The sequence below is a fragment of the Stenella coeruleoalba genome, assembly GCF_951394435.1.
Source record: "Stenella coeruleoalba genome assembly, chromosome: 6".
Classification (NCBI taxonomy): Eukaryota; Metazoa; Chordata; class Mammalia; order Artiodactyla; family Delphinidae; genus Stenella; species Stenella coeruleoalba.
In genome coordinates, this window is record NC_137151.1 from 34,524,309 (window position 1) to 34,545,413 (window position 21,105).

The following is a 21,105-nucleotide window of genomic DNA, read 5'->3' on the forward strand; positions in this document are numbered from 1 at the left end:
TATATAATAAAGTCTTTTGAGTATGTTCAATGGACAAGAGAACACTGAAGGACTTAAAAACAAATGAGTCTTTCATTTTAAGCCAAATTAAGAAAATTTAATTCATGAAAGGCAAATGAAGACTGCTTATTGCAAGATAGCCAGGTGAACTACAAAGAACACATTTAAAAGGTACTTCAATATTTCAAAAGTCAGTTTAATGGATACATATATAAATAAAATCACTTGAACCTCTGATGAAGACTGGATTCACATTACCACTGGAAAATCTAATAAAATATATTATAAATGAGAATATAATTTCTAACACATGGTATCCATGGCAACTATGACAGCAATGACATCCTCTATTCATTTAATTCATACTGCTGTTCTATAAAGCAAGAAAATCATGTCTACAGTCACACTCTTTTCTTTCTATGGAATTTCTCATGTTGCATCCCAAAGACTCTGACATTTACTGACTTGTATCTTGATGTATAAAACACAACTGCATTTTTGTGCAATTGCATTTTATATCAGTTTGAAATAGTGTAACATTAAAAATATTAACTAAGTCTTGTTTTACAATTAATATATGAAATAATGCAAATCTCCTCAAACTAAAAATGTGTCAAAAATGCATGACTTTAAAGTGGATAGGCCGAGCGAAATGTGGACCATAATTACGCTATTGCTACATAGTGGTAAGTGATATTAGGTGGTCAGCAGAAATACCTACTATACTTTCGAAGTGTCACCTAATCCAATCTATGCTGTTGTTCACGTGTACTGGAACTTCTATAAGTGACTGTTGTGACCGCTGTGCTGTTATTTTAACTTGAAGTATTTTTATATCACATACCATCATACTAGCATTCATTAAATGGCGGCACCAGTTCTCAAGCTGAACTTAGAAGTAATAAAAACATGGAGAGAGTCAAATACACACCATGCTAAACTATGCTGCTGTTTAGGATATAAAATGCCACACATTGAGAGATAATGCAGAAAAATTAAGTAGTATTGATATTTAAAGATGGACACCTTTAAGTGTGTAACAAGTATCATAGGACCATACAAGAATCCACGTTGACGTTGGCAGGATCAACGTCACACAAAGATGATACTAAATTGGGCTTCCCTGGCAGTAAGTGATTAAAATTCCGTGCTTCCACTGCAGGGGCATGGGTTCGATCCCTGGTCGGGGAACTAAGATCCTACCTGTGGCGCTGCATGGCCAAAAAAAAAAAAAAAAGGTGCTATTAAATTACAATGGAAGAGTCACAAACCTCCAAAACAAAGCCCTTTCTACAATACTTTCCTTTATTGCTATGAAGATATTAGTATTCAAGTATATGAGTTTTGAACTATACAAGGTCTTCAGGAATACAGCCTTGAATAAAATGTGAGTGCCTTGCAAAATCTTAATTTCAGGAAGTCTTTTATCAGGCCACTCCAAGACTCTCCTGCCCAGCTTCCTCCTACTTATCTTCTCCTGAGCTATCAGTATTCCATTTCTACTTTTAAGCTCTTTTTGATGATATTCTCTATGGCTGAAATATTCTAACAGATATAAAACTAGATTACTGGAAATTTAATCCAACATGAGGAAAGTGTTGAGACAACCCTCCTTTTGGCTAGAACTCCTAGTGAGTTAGTTCTAGAACTTCTTCATCCTCATGGATTCTCACTATATATACAGTTTTATATACATCAGTTAGCTGGGTAAAAGGAGAACTTTGGCCCTGGTCCAGATTCCGGAATCCACAGAAGCTGCCAGATATGCCATGTAGCAGGTTGGATATTTAACAGCAATATGCTCAATTACTTTTCCCTATGTTAAATATCCTGGCTTAGACGTTTACATCAAAATATTTTAGAATGTTAGTAGGAAAGACATCCAGAAGGATCCCCTCTTACACAGGGTGGCAGAGACTAATATCTATTCTTTTCTTATCCCTTTGTAATGTGACACCTGATGTTTAATATGACTAATTGGAATAACAGTTACTTTCTCCAACTTCCCTTGAAGTTAGTTGTGGCCCTGGGACTAACTGCAGGCCAGTGAGATACAGCATGCCTTTCTCCAGTCAACTGCCTGGATCGCAGATGTGATGGATAAGCTCTAGCAGCCCTCTTAGATGGAAACAACCTAAATGCCCATCGACAGACAAATGGATAAAGAAGGTGTGGTACATATATACAATGGAATATTACTCAGCCATAAAAAGGAATGAAATTGGGTCATTTGTAGAGACGTGGATGGACCTAGAGACTGTCACAGAGAGTGAAGTTAAGTCAGAAAGTGGAAAACAAATATCGTATATTAACGCATGTATGTGGAACCTAGAAAATTGGTACAGATGAACCGGTCTGCAGGGCAGAAATTGAGACACACATGTAGAGAACAAACGTATGGACACCAAGGGGGGAAAGCCGCGGGGGGTGGGGATGGTGGTGTGATGAATTGGGCGATTGGGATTGATATGTATACACTGATGTGTATAAAATGGATGACAAATAAGAACCTGCTGTATAAAAAAAATTAAATTAAATTAAAAAAAAAAAGAGATATCTGCTAGGAGTGGTAAAGCAGAAAACCAGAAGGGGCCTAAGTGCTAAGAAACTACCATGCTAGCCTTAGACTGCCTATATCAGAGAATAAAACTTTGTGATTTAAGTCATTCTTAATCTGGGTTTTCATTTACTTACAGCCAAACCTAACTCTAAAGGACAAACCAAGGGCACTCTATGAAAAGTTCAGAAAGACAGAAGAGTTCTCTTCCCTCAGGCCACCTTGCCTCACAGACTCTGATGAAAACAACCAAAGATAAGTGCTATAAAGAAAGGGATGAGAAAAGTCTACGCAAATTCAAAGGAAGGAAAAGATCATGGAAAAGTATTATAATCACACTAGCTATATTCTTTTAGGAAATTATCTCCTTGAAAATTTAGGAAGCTTAGTCAGAGGTGTTGAGGTCTCCTTCTGTTACACTTTCTAGCACTCTCCAAAGCAGAATGAATATTTATCACACCAGATACAAAGTTATAGCTATGGTTAATCATCTTGACATTTTTATCATCTCAACAATTCATTATCAAATTTAGACCTGAAACTTCTTACCTGACCAGCAGCCTGAATGCTTAGAATAGCCACACGAGTCTCAGGATCCTTTTGAAACTGATTAACCAGATGTATTCTTTCTGAAGATGGGACACTTCCATCAATCCTAATGTAACGAGTCTACCACCAACAAGGGAAATGGCAAAATTAGGACAAGCTCCTATGCATCCATCTTATTATACATATTTTACAGCTTATTTTTATGTTCACATAATAAAACAGAAAGTGGTGAAGATGACAGGTTAGTAAATGTTACACAAGAAGAATTTTTTTTTTTTTTACTAATATCATAGTACTCTATTTGTTGTTTGATAGACAGTTGTTTCCACTTCTGGGGTATTGCAAACTGTGCTGCAGGGAATACCTTCACAGATGTCTCTGTCTCTTCGTGTTCCTGTGTCAGTTTCTCTGAAGTATGTATTCAGTAGTAGAAGTCCTGGATCGATTTTAAATGTTATCCCTTCCAAGGCAGTCTCCCAACCAGATGATAGTGCCCAAAAAGTTGTTGCTAAGAAACAGCACAGAAGGCATCCGCAATGGTGTTGACGATGAGCGGGAGTTGGTCTAGCTGGTGTCAGGACTTAATGAAGCTCAGGTTCTTGATGTCTCATCACAGAAAGAATTCAGTGAGAGACAAAGTGATAGGCAAGAAGCGGATTTATTCAGAGAGAAACACACTCCCCAGACAGAGTGTGGGTCATCTCAGGAGGTGAGAAAGGCCAATACAAGAAGAATCTTAACCAGATTTCTTTAAAGCTTCTTATAACAATTTTGTATTTTTAAATCTTTTAAGCTACTTGAGAGTGGGATCTATGTCTAGTTCATCTTCATACCATCAATGCCAGGTGTGACGCCACATATATAACAGGAGCTCTATAATCATTACTGGATTAAGCTAATGTTGTTATCAGTAACATTCTATGTAAATTAATAAGCAAACTTTAAATCATGGATCAGACTAATTCTAAAGTAACAGGATCACTAATTCCAAAGTAAAAGTAAAGTCAGACATGTGAGAAAAGAAAAAGAAGATTCTGCCCATGTATTAGGGATTCATGAAGAGTAGTCCGGAAATGTCGCAACATTAACTGGGAAAACATTTTTTTTAATGTACCATTTGAATTCTCTTTTCTCACATTATTAAACTTAAAAGAAATATGTGACATGGTCATCTCCACTGAGGTAGGGAACCAAGACACCCAAATACATTTTTACAAAGTGAGGAAACATTAAATGCTAAACTGAACAGTGCTATCTTTTAAGAACGATGTGAGTTAAGAAAAAGGAGCAATCAGTGTGTGTTAGAATAGCTAAAAAGAACTTATTACTCAACTTTGTAAAAACAAATATAAGCCCTGAATTTCAAATTGCCTCATTTTTATATGCATTTTTATGGAAAACGTTGCCTTAAATAGTTGAGACAAACAAATACTCAGTTTTATAAGGGAATCATCAAGTTAATCATTAAATAGAATGCCCCTTATCAACTTTCTATGTCTTCACAAAACAGATATAAATTGACCAGTGATCCACTTAATATCCATCAAGGGAGATTACAGAATCTTTTGAGGGTCTTTCTAAAGAAAACACATTGTCAGGCTAGGGAGAGTTTTACCTACGTTTTTAACTCTTAGTGACGCTAAATGGGATTCTAAACATACCAGTAAAGTGGGAGTGGGAAGAGACACACTTAGAAAAGATTCCGGTGGTTTTAAGGTGTAATGAATCAGAATAAAAAATCTAACGTTACTGTTCAATCATTTAAAATTTATTTCTAAGGCTAATTATCTCTTCCTCGGAGGGTGTTTCACAGATACAATGTGATAATGATAAAGCATTTTTTAATATACAGCACTTTACTATATCATATTATCATAAATCTTTCTATGAAGAAAACACTAGAATTACATCTTTGGTAATGTTAATGAACATATTAGCAAATGCTTGAATATGTATACAAAGTTTTAAAAAAAATATGGCTTTATTCCTCCCTTTAAAATATCCACCTGCACAGGCAAGTGGTTCTGCTGCTACATGTATATTAAACTCATATAATTTGTCAGGAACTTTCTCTGGCCGATTCAGAGCACCTCTGGAAGCCCTTAGCACATATGACACGTTTACACTGGATGTAACCAGGTTTACACTCTGAAAGAAAAAATGGCAGATGCTGTGGCCGATAGGGCTGTTGGAAAACAAGGTGGACGGAATAGAATGCAGTGAGGCCAGCAGGTTTGGTGGCGCTTACCTGGGCATATGTTTCAAACCCACCTACATTAAATCTTAATAATCATATTCTATAGAGTAGGCTGCCTGGAAGTTTAAAAGGTATGACTGCGGCTGGGCACTAAAATTGGCTGAAATCATTCTTTTTTCCCCTCAAAATCACCCACATTCTAAGGCCACCATGTTGGTAAACAAAAAATTTTAACTGCCTATACCAATCTCAAATGGTCCAGTAACAAAACCAGAATTCACATTATAGCGTATCAAGGCAGCATATTTTAATCAATCCAGATAATTTGATCAGTGGAAAATTATGACTGGTATAAAAGGGAAAACTTAATAGTATATTATCAATACAACAGAAATATAATATTAGTATAACTGCAATAAAAATACATAATAATAATTTATAGATATAATACCATCCCATCATCTAAAGAAGGCCAAAAAGCTCAGTTATAAAACTACAATTGATGTTTAGTAAATTAAAAACTGCATTCTAGGGTTTCCCTGGTGGCGCAGTAGTTGAGAGTCTGCCTGCCGATGCAGGGGACGCGGGTTCATGCCCCGGTCCGGGAAGATCTTACATGCTGCGAAGTGGCTGGGCCCGTGAGCCATGGCTGCTGAGCCTGCGCGTCTGGAGCCTGTGCTCCGCAACGGGAGAGGCCACAACAGTGAGAGGCCCATGTACCGAAAAAACAAAACAAAAAACAAAAAACCCCCCTGCATTCTAAGAAGTACTTTATAGAATTATGGTAACATACCTTGTTTTCTATGACGGCTTCTGTGCAAGCTTGGAGCATGCTTAAATGATGTGCAAAAACCAGAAATTTAAGCGAATCATTCCGAAGCATCATCTTAATATAATCCTTTACAGCACCTGCCTAAATATTAAAAGTTAAACCTTATTAATGTCATAAAAATGTTTATTAAAAAATCATGTCATTTTCTTTAATAAAGCAAGAAAAACTTGGAAAATCAGTAAGTTTCTATGAACTTTTCATTGTTTTGTTCTCTAGGTAGCTTAAAGTAGAAGCCCACAAGTAAAGGAGTACATGGAAGAAGAGGGACAAGAGAGGGAAAAAAACTGAGAAGTAAAACAAGAGCAAGATAAGAATTAGATTTTAAAAAACAAGACAGGGAAAGAGTCTCAAAGGAAAGTAGGCAGTCAAGTTGGCTGTGGCCAGGAAGGGGTTGGTGGTTTTGTTTAGAAAGTAATTTTCAAAAAAAGCTCATATAGGGACTTTCCTGGTGGTCCAGTGGGTAGGGCTCTGCCCTCCCAATGCAGGGGGCCTGGGTTCAATCCCTGGTCAGGGAACTAGATCCCACATGCATACTGCAACTAAGAAGTCTGCATGCCGCAACTAAGAGCCTGCATGCTGCAACTAAAGATCCCGCATGCTGCAAGGAAGATCCCACATGTCGCAATGAAAACCTAGTACAGTCAAGATAAATAAATAAATATTTTTTTAAAAAAGGGCTCATATAGAAGACTAAGTGGAATAGAGTGAAGGAGAAAATGGAAGATAAAAAGTCAAATGACATTTTTTTGTGTGTGGGAAAGACTGAAAAAGTAAGAAAGCTGGGCTGAAGTTTAAAGATTATGAAAAGTTGGGCTATTCATTTTTTTAAACTAAGAAACTTAGGTAGGTTTACAAATAGGTTGTTGAAGGTGCAGAAAGGCTAAGAGAAATGGAAAATGAGGGGATTTAGCTTGCCTCTAGGATGGAGAAGTTCTCAGAAGAGGCTGGAGTAATGCGATTAAGAGCACAAGAGAAAACAGGGAGGAATACAAAAAAATTGTGAGGTAGAAGGGAGAAAAATCAAACAAGTTCATACTGAATAGGGTTTTCTTAGTTAACTTGAGGCCAGGTTACCAATTAAGAGTAAGAAATCAATATGAGATGAATTAAATAGGAGTTAAATTTAAAGTGGATAGCATGAATTAAATTTAAAACATGAATATAGTGTCTCTTAACTGTGAAAAACTAGTTAGACATTTTGGGAAAAGATAGCAGGCTGAATATATTTAACCTCCACTCCTTCTCAGTGCTATATTTAAATGATAGAAAAATGTATAGAGAAAAAGAAAATTGGAGACAGATCAATAGCAACAAAACTTTGGAAGCTAAAAAGTAGACAGATGCCTGGTAACTGATTAGCCAACCTGACAGTTCTTAAGCTGCCAGTACGGAGTGTTGAGAAGTACCTGATTTAAAATGGAGTGATCTGAAAGTGATCAGGAAATGTCACCTCTGGAAGTGAGGATCGGGGTGTGGCTAAAACAGGAGGATTGTTTGAAAGATTGTTTAAGTAGCTGAATATGTGCAACACTGATCCATATCCTTTCTCTACGTAGTCCACATAATAGATGACTTCCCAATCCATCCTGGCAGAAAACTATAGATTTATTTTCTGGAAAGGGCAAAATAGAGGGTATCTAGATGGAGGAATCCTACACTGATGGTAGGTCATCCTGCAAAAATCATGGGAATTAAATGAAAGTTACATAATAAAGGCTGAGATCTATCCCTCCCCCTCCCCCTTCTTATCCCCAAGGGTTCCAAAACAGACAAACAGGCTTATGTCGTCTAGGCAGGGGAGCAGAATCATATAAAATGATCCTTTTCTAGAATATCTGACCAAAGACAAAAGACTAAAGATATTGATATTGGGGTCCCTCAACAAGACATCCCAATCAGATCACTTTTTATTGAAGGCCATAGTTTACAAGACATATCCACGAAGAGCTTCTAGTCAGCATTTAATGTCTTACTTGTAAATATAAGCAAACAACCAAGGATCACCAGACATTTATGGAAAGCAACCTATATGAACAGATAAACTATGCAGAGAGAGGAAAAAAACTAGAAGAGATTACATTTATAAAACAAGAACAGGATGCTACAAAAAAGGGAAGAGTTGGGGGGGTGGGGGAGCACTCTTGAAGAGTAAAAATATAGTAGCAGAAATTAAAAATGCACTGGTTACTAAGCTAAGAAAATCTTCCAGGAAGTAGATGGAAAAAAATACAGAAAATATAAAATATAAGAAAATTATAGAACCAGGCCATGAGGGCAATATATGAAAAATAAAAGTTCCAGAAAACAATACAGAAAAAAAGGAAATAATAAAAAAATTAAGAATATTTTATAGAACTTAAAGCTGTAAGTTTCCAAAATGGAAACTGTAAAATGCCCACTGAAGATCCTTCACAATGGATGAAAATGGATCCAGAGCGAGGCCCATCATCATGAAATTTTAGAACACTGGGAACAAACAAACGATTCTCTAAGCTTCCAGAGAGGGGAAGAATAGATTTCACGAACAAAACAAAATAAAAAATTTGAATTGCATTGGATATCTCAACATCAATACTGAAAATTCTGAGAGAAAGTGATTTCTAACTAACAATTTATGTTCAGCCAAATGAAAAATCAGATATAAAAGTAGAACAAAGCCATTTTCAAATATGCAGGGGTTTCAAACAATTTACCTCCAATATACGCTTTCTTGGGAGGCTACTAGAGAATGTGGTCCAGCCAAACAATGGAGTAAACAAATAAAGAAAGTAATATATATGTAAAAGAAAGAGGTAATTCAGCACACAGGAGAAATAAAGAAAAACCCCTGGATGAGAGCTCTGCAACAGATCCAAACAGCAATGGTCCAGACTGCAGCTGATCAAATGCTGCAGGGAAGATTTGTTTAAGAAGATAAAATTAATGCAATTCTAATGTTTACAGGTACTGAGAGAAGACTGAATGACTAAGGTAAAGTTTGAGGATGAATTAGTGAAAATGAGTTGTAAAAGAAAAAAGAAAATATCCATAGTATATCGATAGTATATTACACGGTTCATCTGTAAATATTATAAACATGGTTCTAATAATATACATGGTGAATAGTGATCAAGCCAAAATTAGTATACATTTCTATAAAATTAGTAAAACTGTATCTCTTCAACTCTTTCTATTGATAGATTGATCTGTCAATTTATCAATCTACCTACCTCCCTACCTATCACTTTGTTAGAAGAATGGGAATAGGGGAAAGGTCTGGGTGTGAGGGTGGGGCTGAGGGGTGAAAGAGCTAAAATTGTATCTTCCATATTGGGAAGCCAATAGATGACAGCTCAAATTACAAAGCAAGCAGTAATACACACCAAGAAGCAAGATAAACACATTGCTGAGGGATTTGAAGTAAATCCCCAAAAAATCAGCTAAAAGAAAAGAAAGTGGTTGCCTCTGGGGAATAATAAGTTTAGGGGACCATTATTTTTGGAAATGTCTATTTCTTCTCGTTAAATTATGATCATATGTAGCTTTGATAATAACTAAAAAAATTTTAAAACGGGGGCATTTTGAAATTGAAAAATACCTATTTAAAATTCATGCATATGACTATGAAGTCACAAGATTGATTCTGCAAGCTAAATTTTGTATGTCTAAGTTTTCTAAACAATAAAAATTCACACAATGAGACTGGAGGCTGTTAAGAACTTTAGCCTTGGACTTTAGTGCCTCAGAAAGTAGAAATGAAGCCCTCTCAAAATAAGGAGCTATAAATTCCAGATATGTTGCCATGGTAACTGAACCACTTTAATAAACTGCATGTTTGCCTAAAGAGCTATATTTACTGTGATAAGCCTTTCAAAAAGTACATATCAAGTTGGAGTATTTTTAAGGTGCATTCATTTACCAGCCACTGCAGACTTACAAACTATATAATCACTGTACCCCTAGTCTCAGATGCATTCCCCACCTCTTCACAAGCAAGCTGTTTCTGCCAGTCTCCTCCACTAACATCAAACCCTCCTCAGTACAACTAGAAACCGCTCATGCCAAAGCTCAAGCCCCCACTCCCTATTCCTTCCAATCACAGGTTCAGAAAGGCTTATGGTTACTATTAACATAAAGTTCAATTATATAAAGTTCAATGGCCTAAACAGTCTCTCGGGACTAACCTGTTAACTTAACCATCATTGTGACATTGCTTCCTAGGAGAGAATGTGTTTGGAGAACCAAAACATCTACGTAACAAAGGAACTTCGGGATTCTCTCAGGTTCTTAGGTTGGGGACTGCACAGGTTTGCATTTTAAAATTAACTATACATGCATTTCCCCTGTTCTGATTCTATTCTAAATAAAACAGTCACTGCATTGTCATATTTTAAGGTATCTGAGCAGAAATTTGCTTTTAAAGTATCTTAAGTGCATATTATATAGGAATGGCAGGTTCTGTCAATGGTCAGCATTTTGATTATACTGGTTCAGGTTTTGTAGAAGCTGCCATGTTCACAATTCCATCTTATTTTACTGAAATTGGTCTGTTAGTACTGTGTCTGTGAGTCAAAGTTCTAATTTAAATAATTAATGAAGACCACACACTTCATCTCATTTAAAGAAATGCAGAAATAAAGAGAATATGTTGTACAATTTATTTCTACATTTTTTTTTCAGTGAATAGGTGTACATCATATTTTGAAGTAAAAGTAGTTAAAGAAAAACCTACATTGCATTAAAGACCTGATGAAAGGTACTTTACGTTGTCAGCCTTTAATCACAAAATAAGACTGAGAAAGAGTGAAAAAGGAAAACAACACCCAACTGGAGCTGTGACAAAGACTTTCTCCTTGACCGAACTTCAGTTACGCTTCTCTGAGCCCTGTTTTTGACTAGGCCTCAACTTTGGCCTTCTGTCTTGCCCTTGCCAGGCCCAGTCTTCACAAGAATCCTGCTAAGTCAGTTTATCAAGAATGCTTCCACACTTGACACCTGATCGACTCTTGGTATCTGATCAAGTTCCTCATCCCCACTTTTGATAGCTAATTCCTTCGCCTTCTTTTAGCAAGAAACCTGTTTTGGCCTTGGTTTCAAACTGACAAGTGCAGACAACCCCGCTGCAAGGAGCTCTAGAATCACCGGTTATCCAAATAGGAGAGTGAGCGACCAAAGAAACCATAAATGATTTAATGAGCCATTCCTAGTTTCACTGTACCAGCCTGCGTACTTAGACATGCATAGTTTAATCTTCCAGACAAGCACATGCTGCTGGCAGGAACAACCAGTTTAGCAAGAATCCCCCTACCCTTGATGTCTCCTCTTAGTAATTTTCCATCCACCAACCTCTTGATCCCGCTTGTTGGCTATAAATCCCCACCTCTCCCTGTGTTCAGCGATGAGTGATCTCTCTCCTCAACTGCAGTAGAGTTGACTCCAAGTCTTCCTTACTGTTTTAACAAGGATCAGAAAAGAAGCTTCTCCTTAAGTTTTGAAGTCCTCAGGCCCCAGACTAAACGGCAGTTCTGTTTAGATATCTGGTGGGCACATACTTTAAGGACAACTCTTTAAGCCCTTATTAGTCAACAAGAGGTGAATTGTGATAGGTCTAAGCAAGCCTAGCACTTTCATTCCCCCTGCAAGTGATTCTGACTAGTAAGAAACATGGGAAGTTTGCTGGAGGTTTCAAAAAAATCCTAACTGACAAAAGGGACATTATGGAAAGCTCTTCCTTGCTTTGGACATATGGCCTGCACTTGATACCAGGAATTGCAGCGGTCACCCTGAGGCTACTATGGAGGCTACTGATGAAAGTACTGAATAGCCTTTAGTATATTCAGAGTCGTACACCCTTCACCACAACTTCAGAATATCTTCATTACCCCGCACAAAATCTTTCATCTCTTAGCAATCACCCCACCCCCACTGCAGGTCCCTGGATCACCCCTAGCTGTAGGCAAACACTAATCTATTTTCTGTACCTATGGACTGGACTACTTTGTTTTTTTAATATATTTATTTATTTATTTTTGGCTGCATTGGGTCTTCGTTGCTGCCCGTGGGCTTTTCTCTAGTTGTGGCAAGCGGGGGCTACTCTTCGTTGCGGTGCGCGGGCTTCTCATTGCAGTGGCTTCTCTTGTTGCAGAACACAGGCTCTAGGCGCGCGGGTTTCAGCAGTTGCAGAAAATAGGCTCAGCAGTTGTGGCTTGCAGGCTCTACAGCACAGGCTCAGCAGTTATGGCGCACGGGCTTAGCTGCTCCGCAGCATGTGGGATCTTCCCGGACCAGGGCTCAAACCCATGTCCCCTGCAGTGGCAGGCGGACTCTCAACCACTGCACCACCAGGGAAGCCCGACTGGACTATTTTGACATTTAATATAAGTGGAATCACATAATATGTGGTCTTGTGTGACTGGCTTCTTTATTAGCATAATGTTTTAATCCACATTGTAGCATTTTTCACTGTTTAACTTCTTTTTTTTATTGCCAAATAACATTCCATTGTGTGGACATACCACATTTTATTTGTCCATTCATCAGTTGATATCCTCTCTGCCTCTTTTATTTTTATAATTTATTTATTTTATTTTATTTATTTTTGGCTGTGTTGGGTCTTTGTTGCTGCACGCGGGCTTCCTCTAGCTGCGGCAAATGGGGGTTACTCTTCGTTGCGGTGCGTGTGGTTCTCATTGTGGTGGCTTATCTTGTTGTGGAGCATGGGCTCTAGGCACATGGGCTTCAGCAGTTGTGGCACACAGGTTCAGTAGTTGTGGCTAGTGGGCTGTAGAGCGCAGGCTCAGTAGTTGTGGCACACAGGCTTAGTTGCTCCGCAGATGTGGGATCTTCCTGGACCAGGGATCGAACCCGTGTCCCCTGCATTGGCAGGTGCATTCTTAACCACTGCACCACCAGGGAAGTCCCACCTCTCTTGTTTTTATTCACTTATCTATTTCACCTTATAGTGTTTCTTATTAATTTATTTGTGATAACTTACCTTTTATCCTTTAAAATGATCTTAAATGAAGAAAGGAAAGTAACAAGTAAAAGAGAACATGCATTGCTTATTCACCTCCCTACTTGCCCTGCAGACCATCACAAAGAAAGGCTAGCAATTTGTCTTCTGCTATCCCTTTCCCGTTGCCAATGGTTCTTAATTTAGAAACCATTCCATCAACCTGAAAAAATATTTTCAAATCTGGTAGAAGAAGTCTTCAGGGGAAAATGGTCATTCCATACTCTATCAGTGTTCTGGACTTTTTTACAGAGCCCCATGCCAAAATTTCCCCATAGAAAACTTCCAAAAATAGTTTGGGTGAACTATTAGAAGCATGATTTTCTTATCTCTAGGCATGCTTATGAATCCATCTGTAAACAGAAATCTAACACTTCTAATACATCTAATCTTTTGACACTGGCCCAGTTTTGCAAGCAGCCCATTTTACACTGAGAAACAGAAGGGCTATGATACCGTATGTAAGAAGAGAGTAACCCCAATTTAATACCTTAGCCAACACAATTTTACAAAAGAACCTGAGATCGTAAACCTTTCCATAAAACTTTTTGGAACAAGATATAATAAAGCAATTGTTCTACCTAATCATTCTATCTAATCTATTTATCTGGCAAGGATGGATGAGAGAGAACATTCCCATGAATAACCTACTCCATTGGGTTAACCAAATTTAGACAAAGTTAGAAAGTAAAGGCAATATTATTAGGAACTTAACTTTCTTCATAAAGGTTGATTTCATGTGAATTTGATCATAAAAGTCATTGATCAAAAGAGCTAATCTAATTCTTTAAAAACTGAATCAATTTTGAGAAACATTCTCAGTTTCTTTCTAAATTCCATCCATCGATCATGTCAATAAGGTTATCAACTTTGTACAACTGAAGTTAAACAAGAATAAATCTTCTTTGGGTGTGTAAAATGATAACATACAGAATGTATAGACTTCTAAATTCTATATCTTCTTTCTCTATGCCTGTACAGGGATGCTAAAAAATCACTAATAGGGAAACAGGAGTCACCATAAACCCATGGTCACTGACAAATATTAAATGTTCTGCTATCCTAGTGGAATGATGGGTAAGTGCACGTACTCTGTAGCCAAACTGTCTATGTTCAAATCCTGCCTCCGTCATTTACAATCTAAGGGTCCCTGAGCAAGTCACTTAAACTCTGTGCCTTGTTTCCCCAACGTATAAAAGGGGATAAAAATTACTTACTACCTTTAGAGTGGTAAGAATTAAATGAGTTAGTGCATAAAATATGCTTGGAACAGTTGGCACGTGGTAACACTGTAAAAGTGTTAGCTCTTATTATTACTATATTCCTCCAGTAAACTGCAAGAACAATTTCAACCTTTGCCACTTTCTTCGAAATCAGAACCTATGCCTCTTAGCTCTCAAACTTCCCACTGCCCAGAGAAAACAGAACTCATCACGTGAGAATTCTGTTACCTTTCCTTACTTTTACTCATCATCACTTCCTTTCCTTTTGTACAAGAGAGGTATTTCTTCTCTTCTCTAAGGCAAATCCCTCCACCTGTGATCCAGACTTAACCATTCCTGCCATCCCAAAAACCTAAACCACTCTTCCTTCTCAAGTGGATATTTCCACATCTTTACTAAAGCCTTCCTCCATTCCACATAGCCACGTAGCTAACATACCATCTCCTTCCTGCTCTAAAATGATAATATCATTGTTTTATTTGCCCTTTATTATTACTGACCATCTCCTTACTAATAAACAGGGGCCTACAGTGCCCGGTTCAGAGCCAGACACCCTTTCCTAAACAAAACAATTGGCTCAGGAAGAGGCACCCTAGTCTCACGACATCCCAGTCCCTGTGTGGCAGGAACATTGCAGTGACCTCATTATACCTCACTGCATATTATAAGTAGGATTCTACCTGTTTAAGCGGCTGAGGCAACACAGCAAACAGAAAATGTGCTTTGTGTTTAAAGCAATTTCCCTGTGCAAAGTTTTTAAGGCACTAAGAAATGCTGCCATCCCCACAGTGACAGGAAATTTAAAATTATGGGTTGACTTAATCACTTTCATAGAAAAATAACTGGCATTTCTCTTAAAATGGTTTTCTCTAAAAATGAGACATTGTTACAAAGTACCAGAAAATAACCGAGAGTTCACATACAACTTACATCTGTTTTTTTCTAGGAGAGTATTAGGCTGATCCTAAATCTAAAGAGTCTGTTCAAGACTTGTGGTTGCCAAGAGGAAGGGAGGGGATGGGGGAAGGATGGATTGGGAGTTTCAGACTAGCAGATGTAAACTATTATTGTAGAATGGATAAACAACAAGTTCCTACTGTGTAGCACAGGAAACTATATTCAATATTCTGTGACAAACCATAATGGAAAAGAATATAAAAAAGAATGTATACATATATAACTGAATCATTGTGCTGTACAGCAGAAACTAAAACAACATTGTCAATCAACTATACTTCAATTGAAAAAAAAAGAATCTGTTCATTTTTATCGATTATATTCTCAACAAATATTACAGAGAAATAAAAATGTTATAGAGGAAGAAAAGTAATTATAATTATCTGAGATCCTTCAGTAACTGACTTTGTACTAGTAACATTTATTATTTTACGGTCTTTTCCTTTGTTTAGTGTTTATCATTATCATTTACTGCTTACCATTATCATTATTAAATTTCTTATTAAGAAATATCTGAAAAAGAGATCTCAATAATGTAAAAACAAACATACTTAAAACTTATACAGCCTCTATCCCCCAAAGAAGTACAAGTACTTAATCTCAAAAGGCAGAACAGGATAAATGTTTATACAGCACATGGATGACATGTCAACACCATTACGTAGTATCACACTGTATATATGAAAAATTATCAGATTAATATGACCTAATTTGCTGACATGACCTAATTTGAAACACTGGTACTGTATTCCCATCTGCCTAAGACATTGCAGGATATAAGAAAAAGAGAAAAGATGAGAGCAGGCAAAGAAACCTGTCCTGGAGATCTATAAAACTAGGATAGATGGAGACCCATTTGTCTGGAAGATTTTATGCATAACTCTGCCTGGAGTAAAGTAAGAGCGGATGACCCACAGAGGTCCTTTCTAGCCCACTGCTCCCTAACCACAATGAATGGACAGTGTTACAACAGTGATATAGATGGATGTGGGAAGTACTTGCTTCCTCAGAAGATCTGACAAGAACAAGATTTTACACTTTACATGTTATTTATTATGAAGTTATAGCCTTTAAAAAATTAAATATCACAAATCATCAAGAGTTCGCTTTACTTTAGGTAGTAATTAAGTATATGCCTCTAAAATTGCATATCCTGGGGAATTCCCTGGCGGTCCAGTGGTTAGGACTCCCTGCTTTCACTGCTGAGGGCCCGGGTTTGATCCCTGCTCAGGCAACTAAGATCCCACAAGCCTCGTGGCGCGGCCAAATAAATAAATAAAATAATAAAATAAAATAAAATAAAATAGCACATCCTATAAGTATACTCACACAAATGCATTTACTTGAAAACTCATTTTCTTTAAATGTTCCTTCTTACTCTCATCAAGATTTTCAAATTTATATAAACTATCATTAGATAGTTCTAATTATCCTTAAATTTCTCGACTTAATTGTTCAAGTGATTCAATAAAAAGAAAAGCATTTCTGATATGATGCTGCAGAGTACAAAACAAATCTTCTATTACCTCATAGCTCGAGCCTTGTGAATTTGGCACAGATCATACTGAATGGGGAACTACGCACAAAAGGTATCTCCTGTTTCTCCCAGTCTCCGTGAATGGCAGAAACATCAACCCAGTTGGCCAAGCAAAAAAATCTAGTAGGCTTTTACCCTCTCCTCCATATTCAGTCGAACACCAATGTCTTAATATATTTTGAATTATTCTTTCTTTCCAGTTAAGATGTGGTACAGCCACTACCCTTGGTTCAGATCACCTAGGTGACCAGTGCGGCATCCCAACTGGATTCCCTGCCTACAGGCTTATTCCTCCCAATGCATTCTCCACAGACAGGCATACCTTGGAGATACTGCAGATTCAGTTCCAGACCACAGAAATAAAGCAAATATTATAAGAAAGTGAGTCACATGAATTTTTTGGTTTCCCAGTGTGTTCGAAAGTTATGTTTAAACTATGCTGTAGTCTATGAAGTGTGCAATAGCATTATGTCTAAAAGAATGATGTACATATCTTAATTTAAAAATACTTTATTGCTAAAAGATGCTAACCATCTGGGCCTTCAGCGTGTCATAATCTTTTTGCTGGTGGAGCATCTTGCCTAGATGCTGATGGCTGCTGACTGATCAGGGTGATGGTTGCTGAAGGTTGGGGTGGCTGTAGCAGTACCTTAAAATAACACTGAAGTTTGCTGCATGAATCGACTCTTCCTTTCACAAACAATTTCCTTGTAGCCTGCAATGCTGTTTGATAGCATCCTACCACAGCAGAAGTTCTTTCAAAACTGGAATCAATCCTCTCAAACTCTGCCGTTGCTTTATCAACTAAATTTAGGTCATATTCTAAATCCTTTGTCATTTCAACAAACTTCACCAGGAATAGATTTCATCTCAAGAAACCACTTTCTTTGCTCATCCATGGAAGCAACCCCTTTTCACTAAAGTTTTACCATGAGATTGCAGCAATCCTGTCACATCTTGAGGCTCCACTTTTAATTCTAGTTCTCTTGCTATTTTCTACCACATCTGCAGTTACTTCCTCCACTGAAGTCTTGAACCCCTCAAAGTCATCCTGGAGGGTTGGACTCCAACTTCCTTCGAACTCCTGTTAATGTTGATATTTTGACCTCTTCCCATGAATCATAAATGTTCTTAATGGCATGTAGAATGGTGAATCCTTTCCAGAAGGTTTTCAATTTACTTTGCCCAGATCTAAATGAGGAATCACTATTTATGGCAGCTACAGCCTTATGAAATATATTTCTTAAAGATTAAGTGTTGAAAGTTGAAATTGTTCCATGATCCATGGGGCTACAGAATAGATATTGTGTTAGCAGGCATGAAAACAACATGAATCTCAATTTATGTCTCCATCAGACCAGGTACATTGTCAATGAGCAGTAGTACTTTGAAAGAAATCTTTTCTGAGCACTGTTCTCAACAGTGGGCTTAAAATATTCAGTAAACCATGTCGTAAACAGACGTGCTGTCAACCAGGTTTTCTCGTTCCATCTATACAGCACAGGCAAAGTAGATTTAGCAAAATTCTTAAGGGCCCTAGGATTTTCAGAATGGTAAATGAGCACTTGCTTCAACTTAGAGTCACCAACTGCACTAGCTCCTATCAGGAGAATCAGCCTGTCTTTTGAAGCTTTGAACCTAGACACTGACTTCTCTCTACCTATAGAAGTCCTAGATGGCATCTTTTTCCAGTAGAAGGCTGTTTCATCTACACTGAAAATCTGTTGTTTAAGGTAGACACCTTCATTAATTATCTTAGCTAGAGCTTCTGGATAACTTGCTACAGCTTCTACATCAGCACTTGCTGCTTCACCTTGTACTTTTATGTTACAGAGATGACTTCTTTCCTTAAACCTCATGAACCAACCTCTGCTACCTTCAAACTACATAAGTCTCCTACATATGAACAAGTTCCATTCTGAGAGCATGTCTGTAAGTCCAGCAAAGTTAGCCTAGGTACCCAACTAACACAATTGGCTATATACTGCTGCTTTTACGCTTGCTTCCGGACATCCTGGGCTGGAAATAAAGATACTGTACTGCTGTACTCTATAGAGAACTGTACAGTAAAGTACAGAAAAGCACAACCACTTGTAGAGGATGCATGCACGTGATAATGTATGCCAGACTGTGAACTAACTTACGTGACTGGACACACGAACACATGATCACATCTCTGAAAGTTTGCAACTTGAAGGTTCGTATGTAGGGGACTTACTGTATTCTTCTGTAGCTTCCTCACCTCTCTGAGCCTTCAAAGAATTGATGAGAGTTAGGGCCTTGCTCTAGATTAGGCTTTGGCTTGAGGGAATGTTGTGGCTGGTTTGATTTCCTATCCAGACCACTAAAACTTTCTCCATATCATCGGTAAGATAGTTTTCCTTTCATATTATCATTTGTGTGTTCACTGGAGTTACATATATAATTAATATATATTTATGTATGCATTTATGTATGTATATACACACATAATAATATATAATAATTAATGTCTATTTATATATATATATATGTGCATTTATTTATTTGGCTGCACCGGGTCTTAGTTGCGGCACGCAGGATCTTCATTGCAGCACGCAGGATCTACATTGCGGCATGCAGGATCTTCAGTTGTGGCATGCAGGATGTAGTTTCCTTACCAGGAATTGAACCGAAGCCACTTGCATTAGGAGCGAGGAGTCTTAACCACTGGACCACCAGGGAAGTCCCTGGGGTAACACTTTTAAATTCCTTCAAGAATTTTTCCTTTTCAGTCACAACCTGGCTAACTGTTTGGTGCAAGAGGCCTAGCTTTCAGCCTGTCTCAGTTTTCAACATGCCTTCCTCACTAAGCTTAATCATTATCTTTTAATTTAAAGTGAGAGACATGCAACTCTTCCTTTCACTCGAACACTTAAAGGCCATTGTATGGTTATTAATTGACCTAATTTCAATATTGCTGTGTCTCAGCAAATAGTGAGGCCCGAGGAGAAGGAGAGAGATGGGGGAATGGCTGGCTGGTGAGCAGTCAGAACACACACAACATTTATTGGTTAACTTCACCCTCTTATATGGGCACTGTTCAAGGCACCCCAAAACAATTACAATATCAACAGCAAAGATGACTGATCACAGGTCACCATAACAAATATAATAATAACGACAAAGTTTGAAATATTGAGAGAATTGCCAAAATGTGACCCAGGGACACGAGTTAGCAAATGCTGTTGGAAAAATAATGCCAATGAGACTTGCTGGATGCAGGGCTGCCACAAACCCTCAGTTTGTAAAAAAATATGCGATCTGCAAAGTGCAATAAAGTGAGGCTCAACAAAATGAGGCATGCCTGTAGCTACAGTTCTTTTTCTAAAGCGCAAATCTGATCATTTTACTCTACTCCACAATATCTGATTGCTCAGAACCCTTAGGATAAATTACACACTGTGAACTGTGACCTTCATGATGTGGTACTGCTCTCTGTGGTCTCCAACCTAGTCTCTCTCAGAATTCCTCTCTGACATACTAGGCTTTTGCCATGACCTACTTTTGGTTCCCTAAATATACCATTCCTGGTTAATCTTTGTGAGTTTGCACAAATGATTCATGTGCTGAAATACATTCCATCAGCTCCATCCCATTCCCATTTCACTCCCCTCCATTTTGGTTTGCTAAATCTTAACTTTTTCATTCCTTGGAACATTTTTCCTGAATCCCCAAGACTTGGCCAAGTATCTTCTCCCATGTCCTTCCAAAATATTCTGTTTTTTAAGCCCTAAATATGCTCTATTGTAGTTGAACATTTACTTTTACTGTCTTCCCCAAGAGACTCCAAGTTCCTTGAGAGGTAGGAACTACATAGTTCCTACTACATAGTTCCATAGTGTAGAGGTAACCTACACCATGTCTTGTTCACCATGCCTCTCTAGCACCAAGCATAATCCTTGCCACATAGTAAGCACTCAATAAATGTCTGTTGAATTAGGAAAACATTTAGCCAAAGAAAGGAAGCTTCAACTGTTAGTACGCACACAACACAGTAACCAATTTATAATCTGTGGTATTTCAGAAGTTCATTTACAAAGAGGTTTGGGAGAACTCTGAAACACATTTTCACATGGAAACAATATTAAATGTAATAACCAGATACCTCCCCTCAAAGTTACTACATCTATAATGTAGGAAGTCGGGGTAGCCTTCTGCTACCAATAATCTTTGGGAATATATTCCAATCTGGGACAACTGACTTTTCATCTCCTTTCTTTTTCTTCAAGGATCCTAGGAAT

At 37.7% G+C, this 21,105-nt stretch overlaps 1 protein-coding gene across 10 annotated transcripts in view; it reads right to left on the reverse strand.

Moving 5' to 3' along the window:
* The window catches only part of ZRANB3 (zinc finger RANBP2-type containing 3), a 362,989-nt gene that overhangs the window by 150,524 nt on the left and 191,360 nt on the right, over window positions 1-21,105 (reverse strand). For all 10 annotated transcript variants that reach the window (XM_079924961.1, XM_079924967.1, XM_079924959.1 and 7 more), the window contains 2 exons: window positions 6,097-6,216; window positions 3,107-3,226 (listed from right to left, as the gene is read on the reverse strand). In XM_079924961.1, coding sequence (XP_079781087.1) covers window positions 3,107-3,226; window positions 6,097-6,216 — 240 coding nt within the window. The remainder of the gene's footprint in view (window positions 1-3,106; window positions 3,227-6,096; window positions 6,217-21,105) is intronic.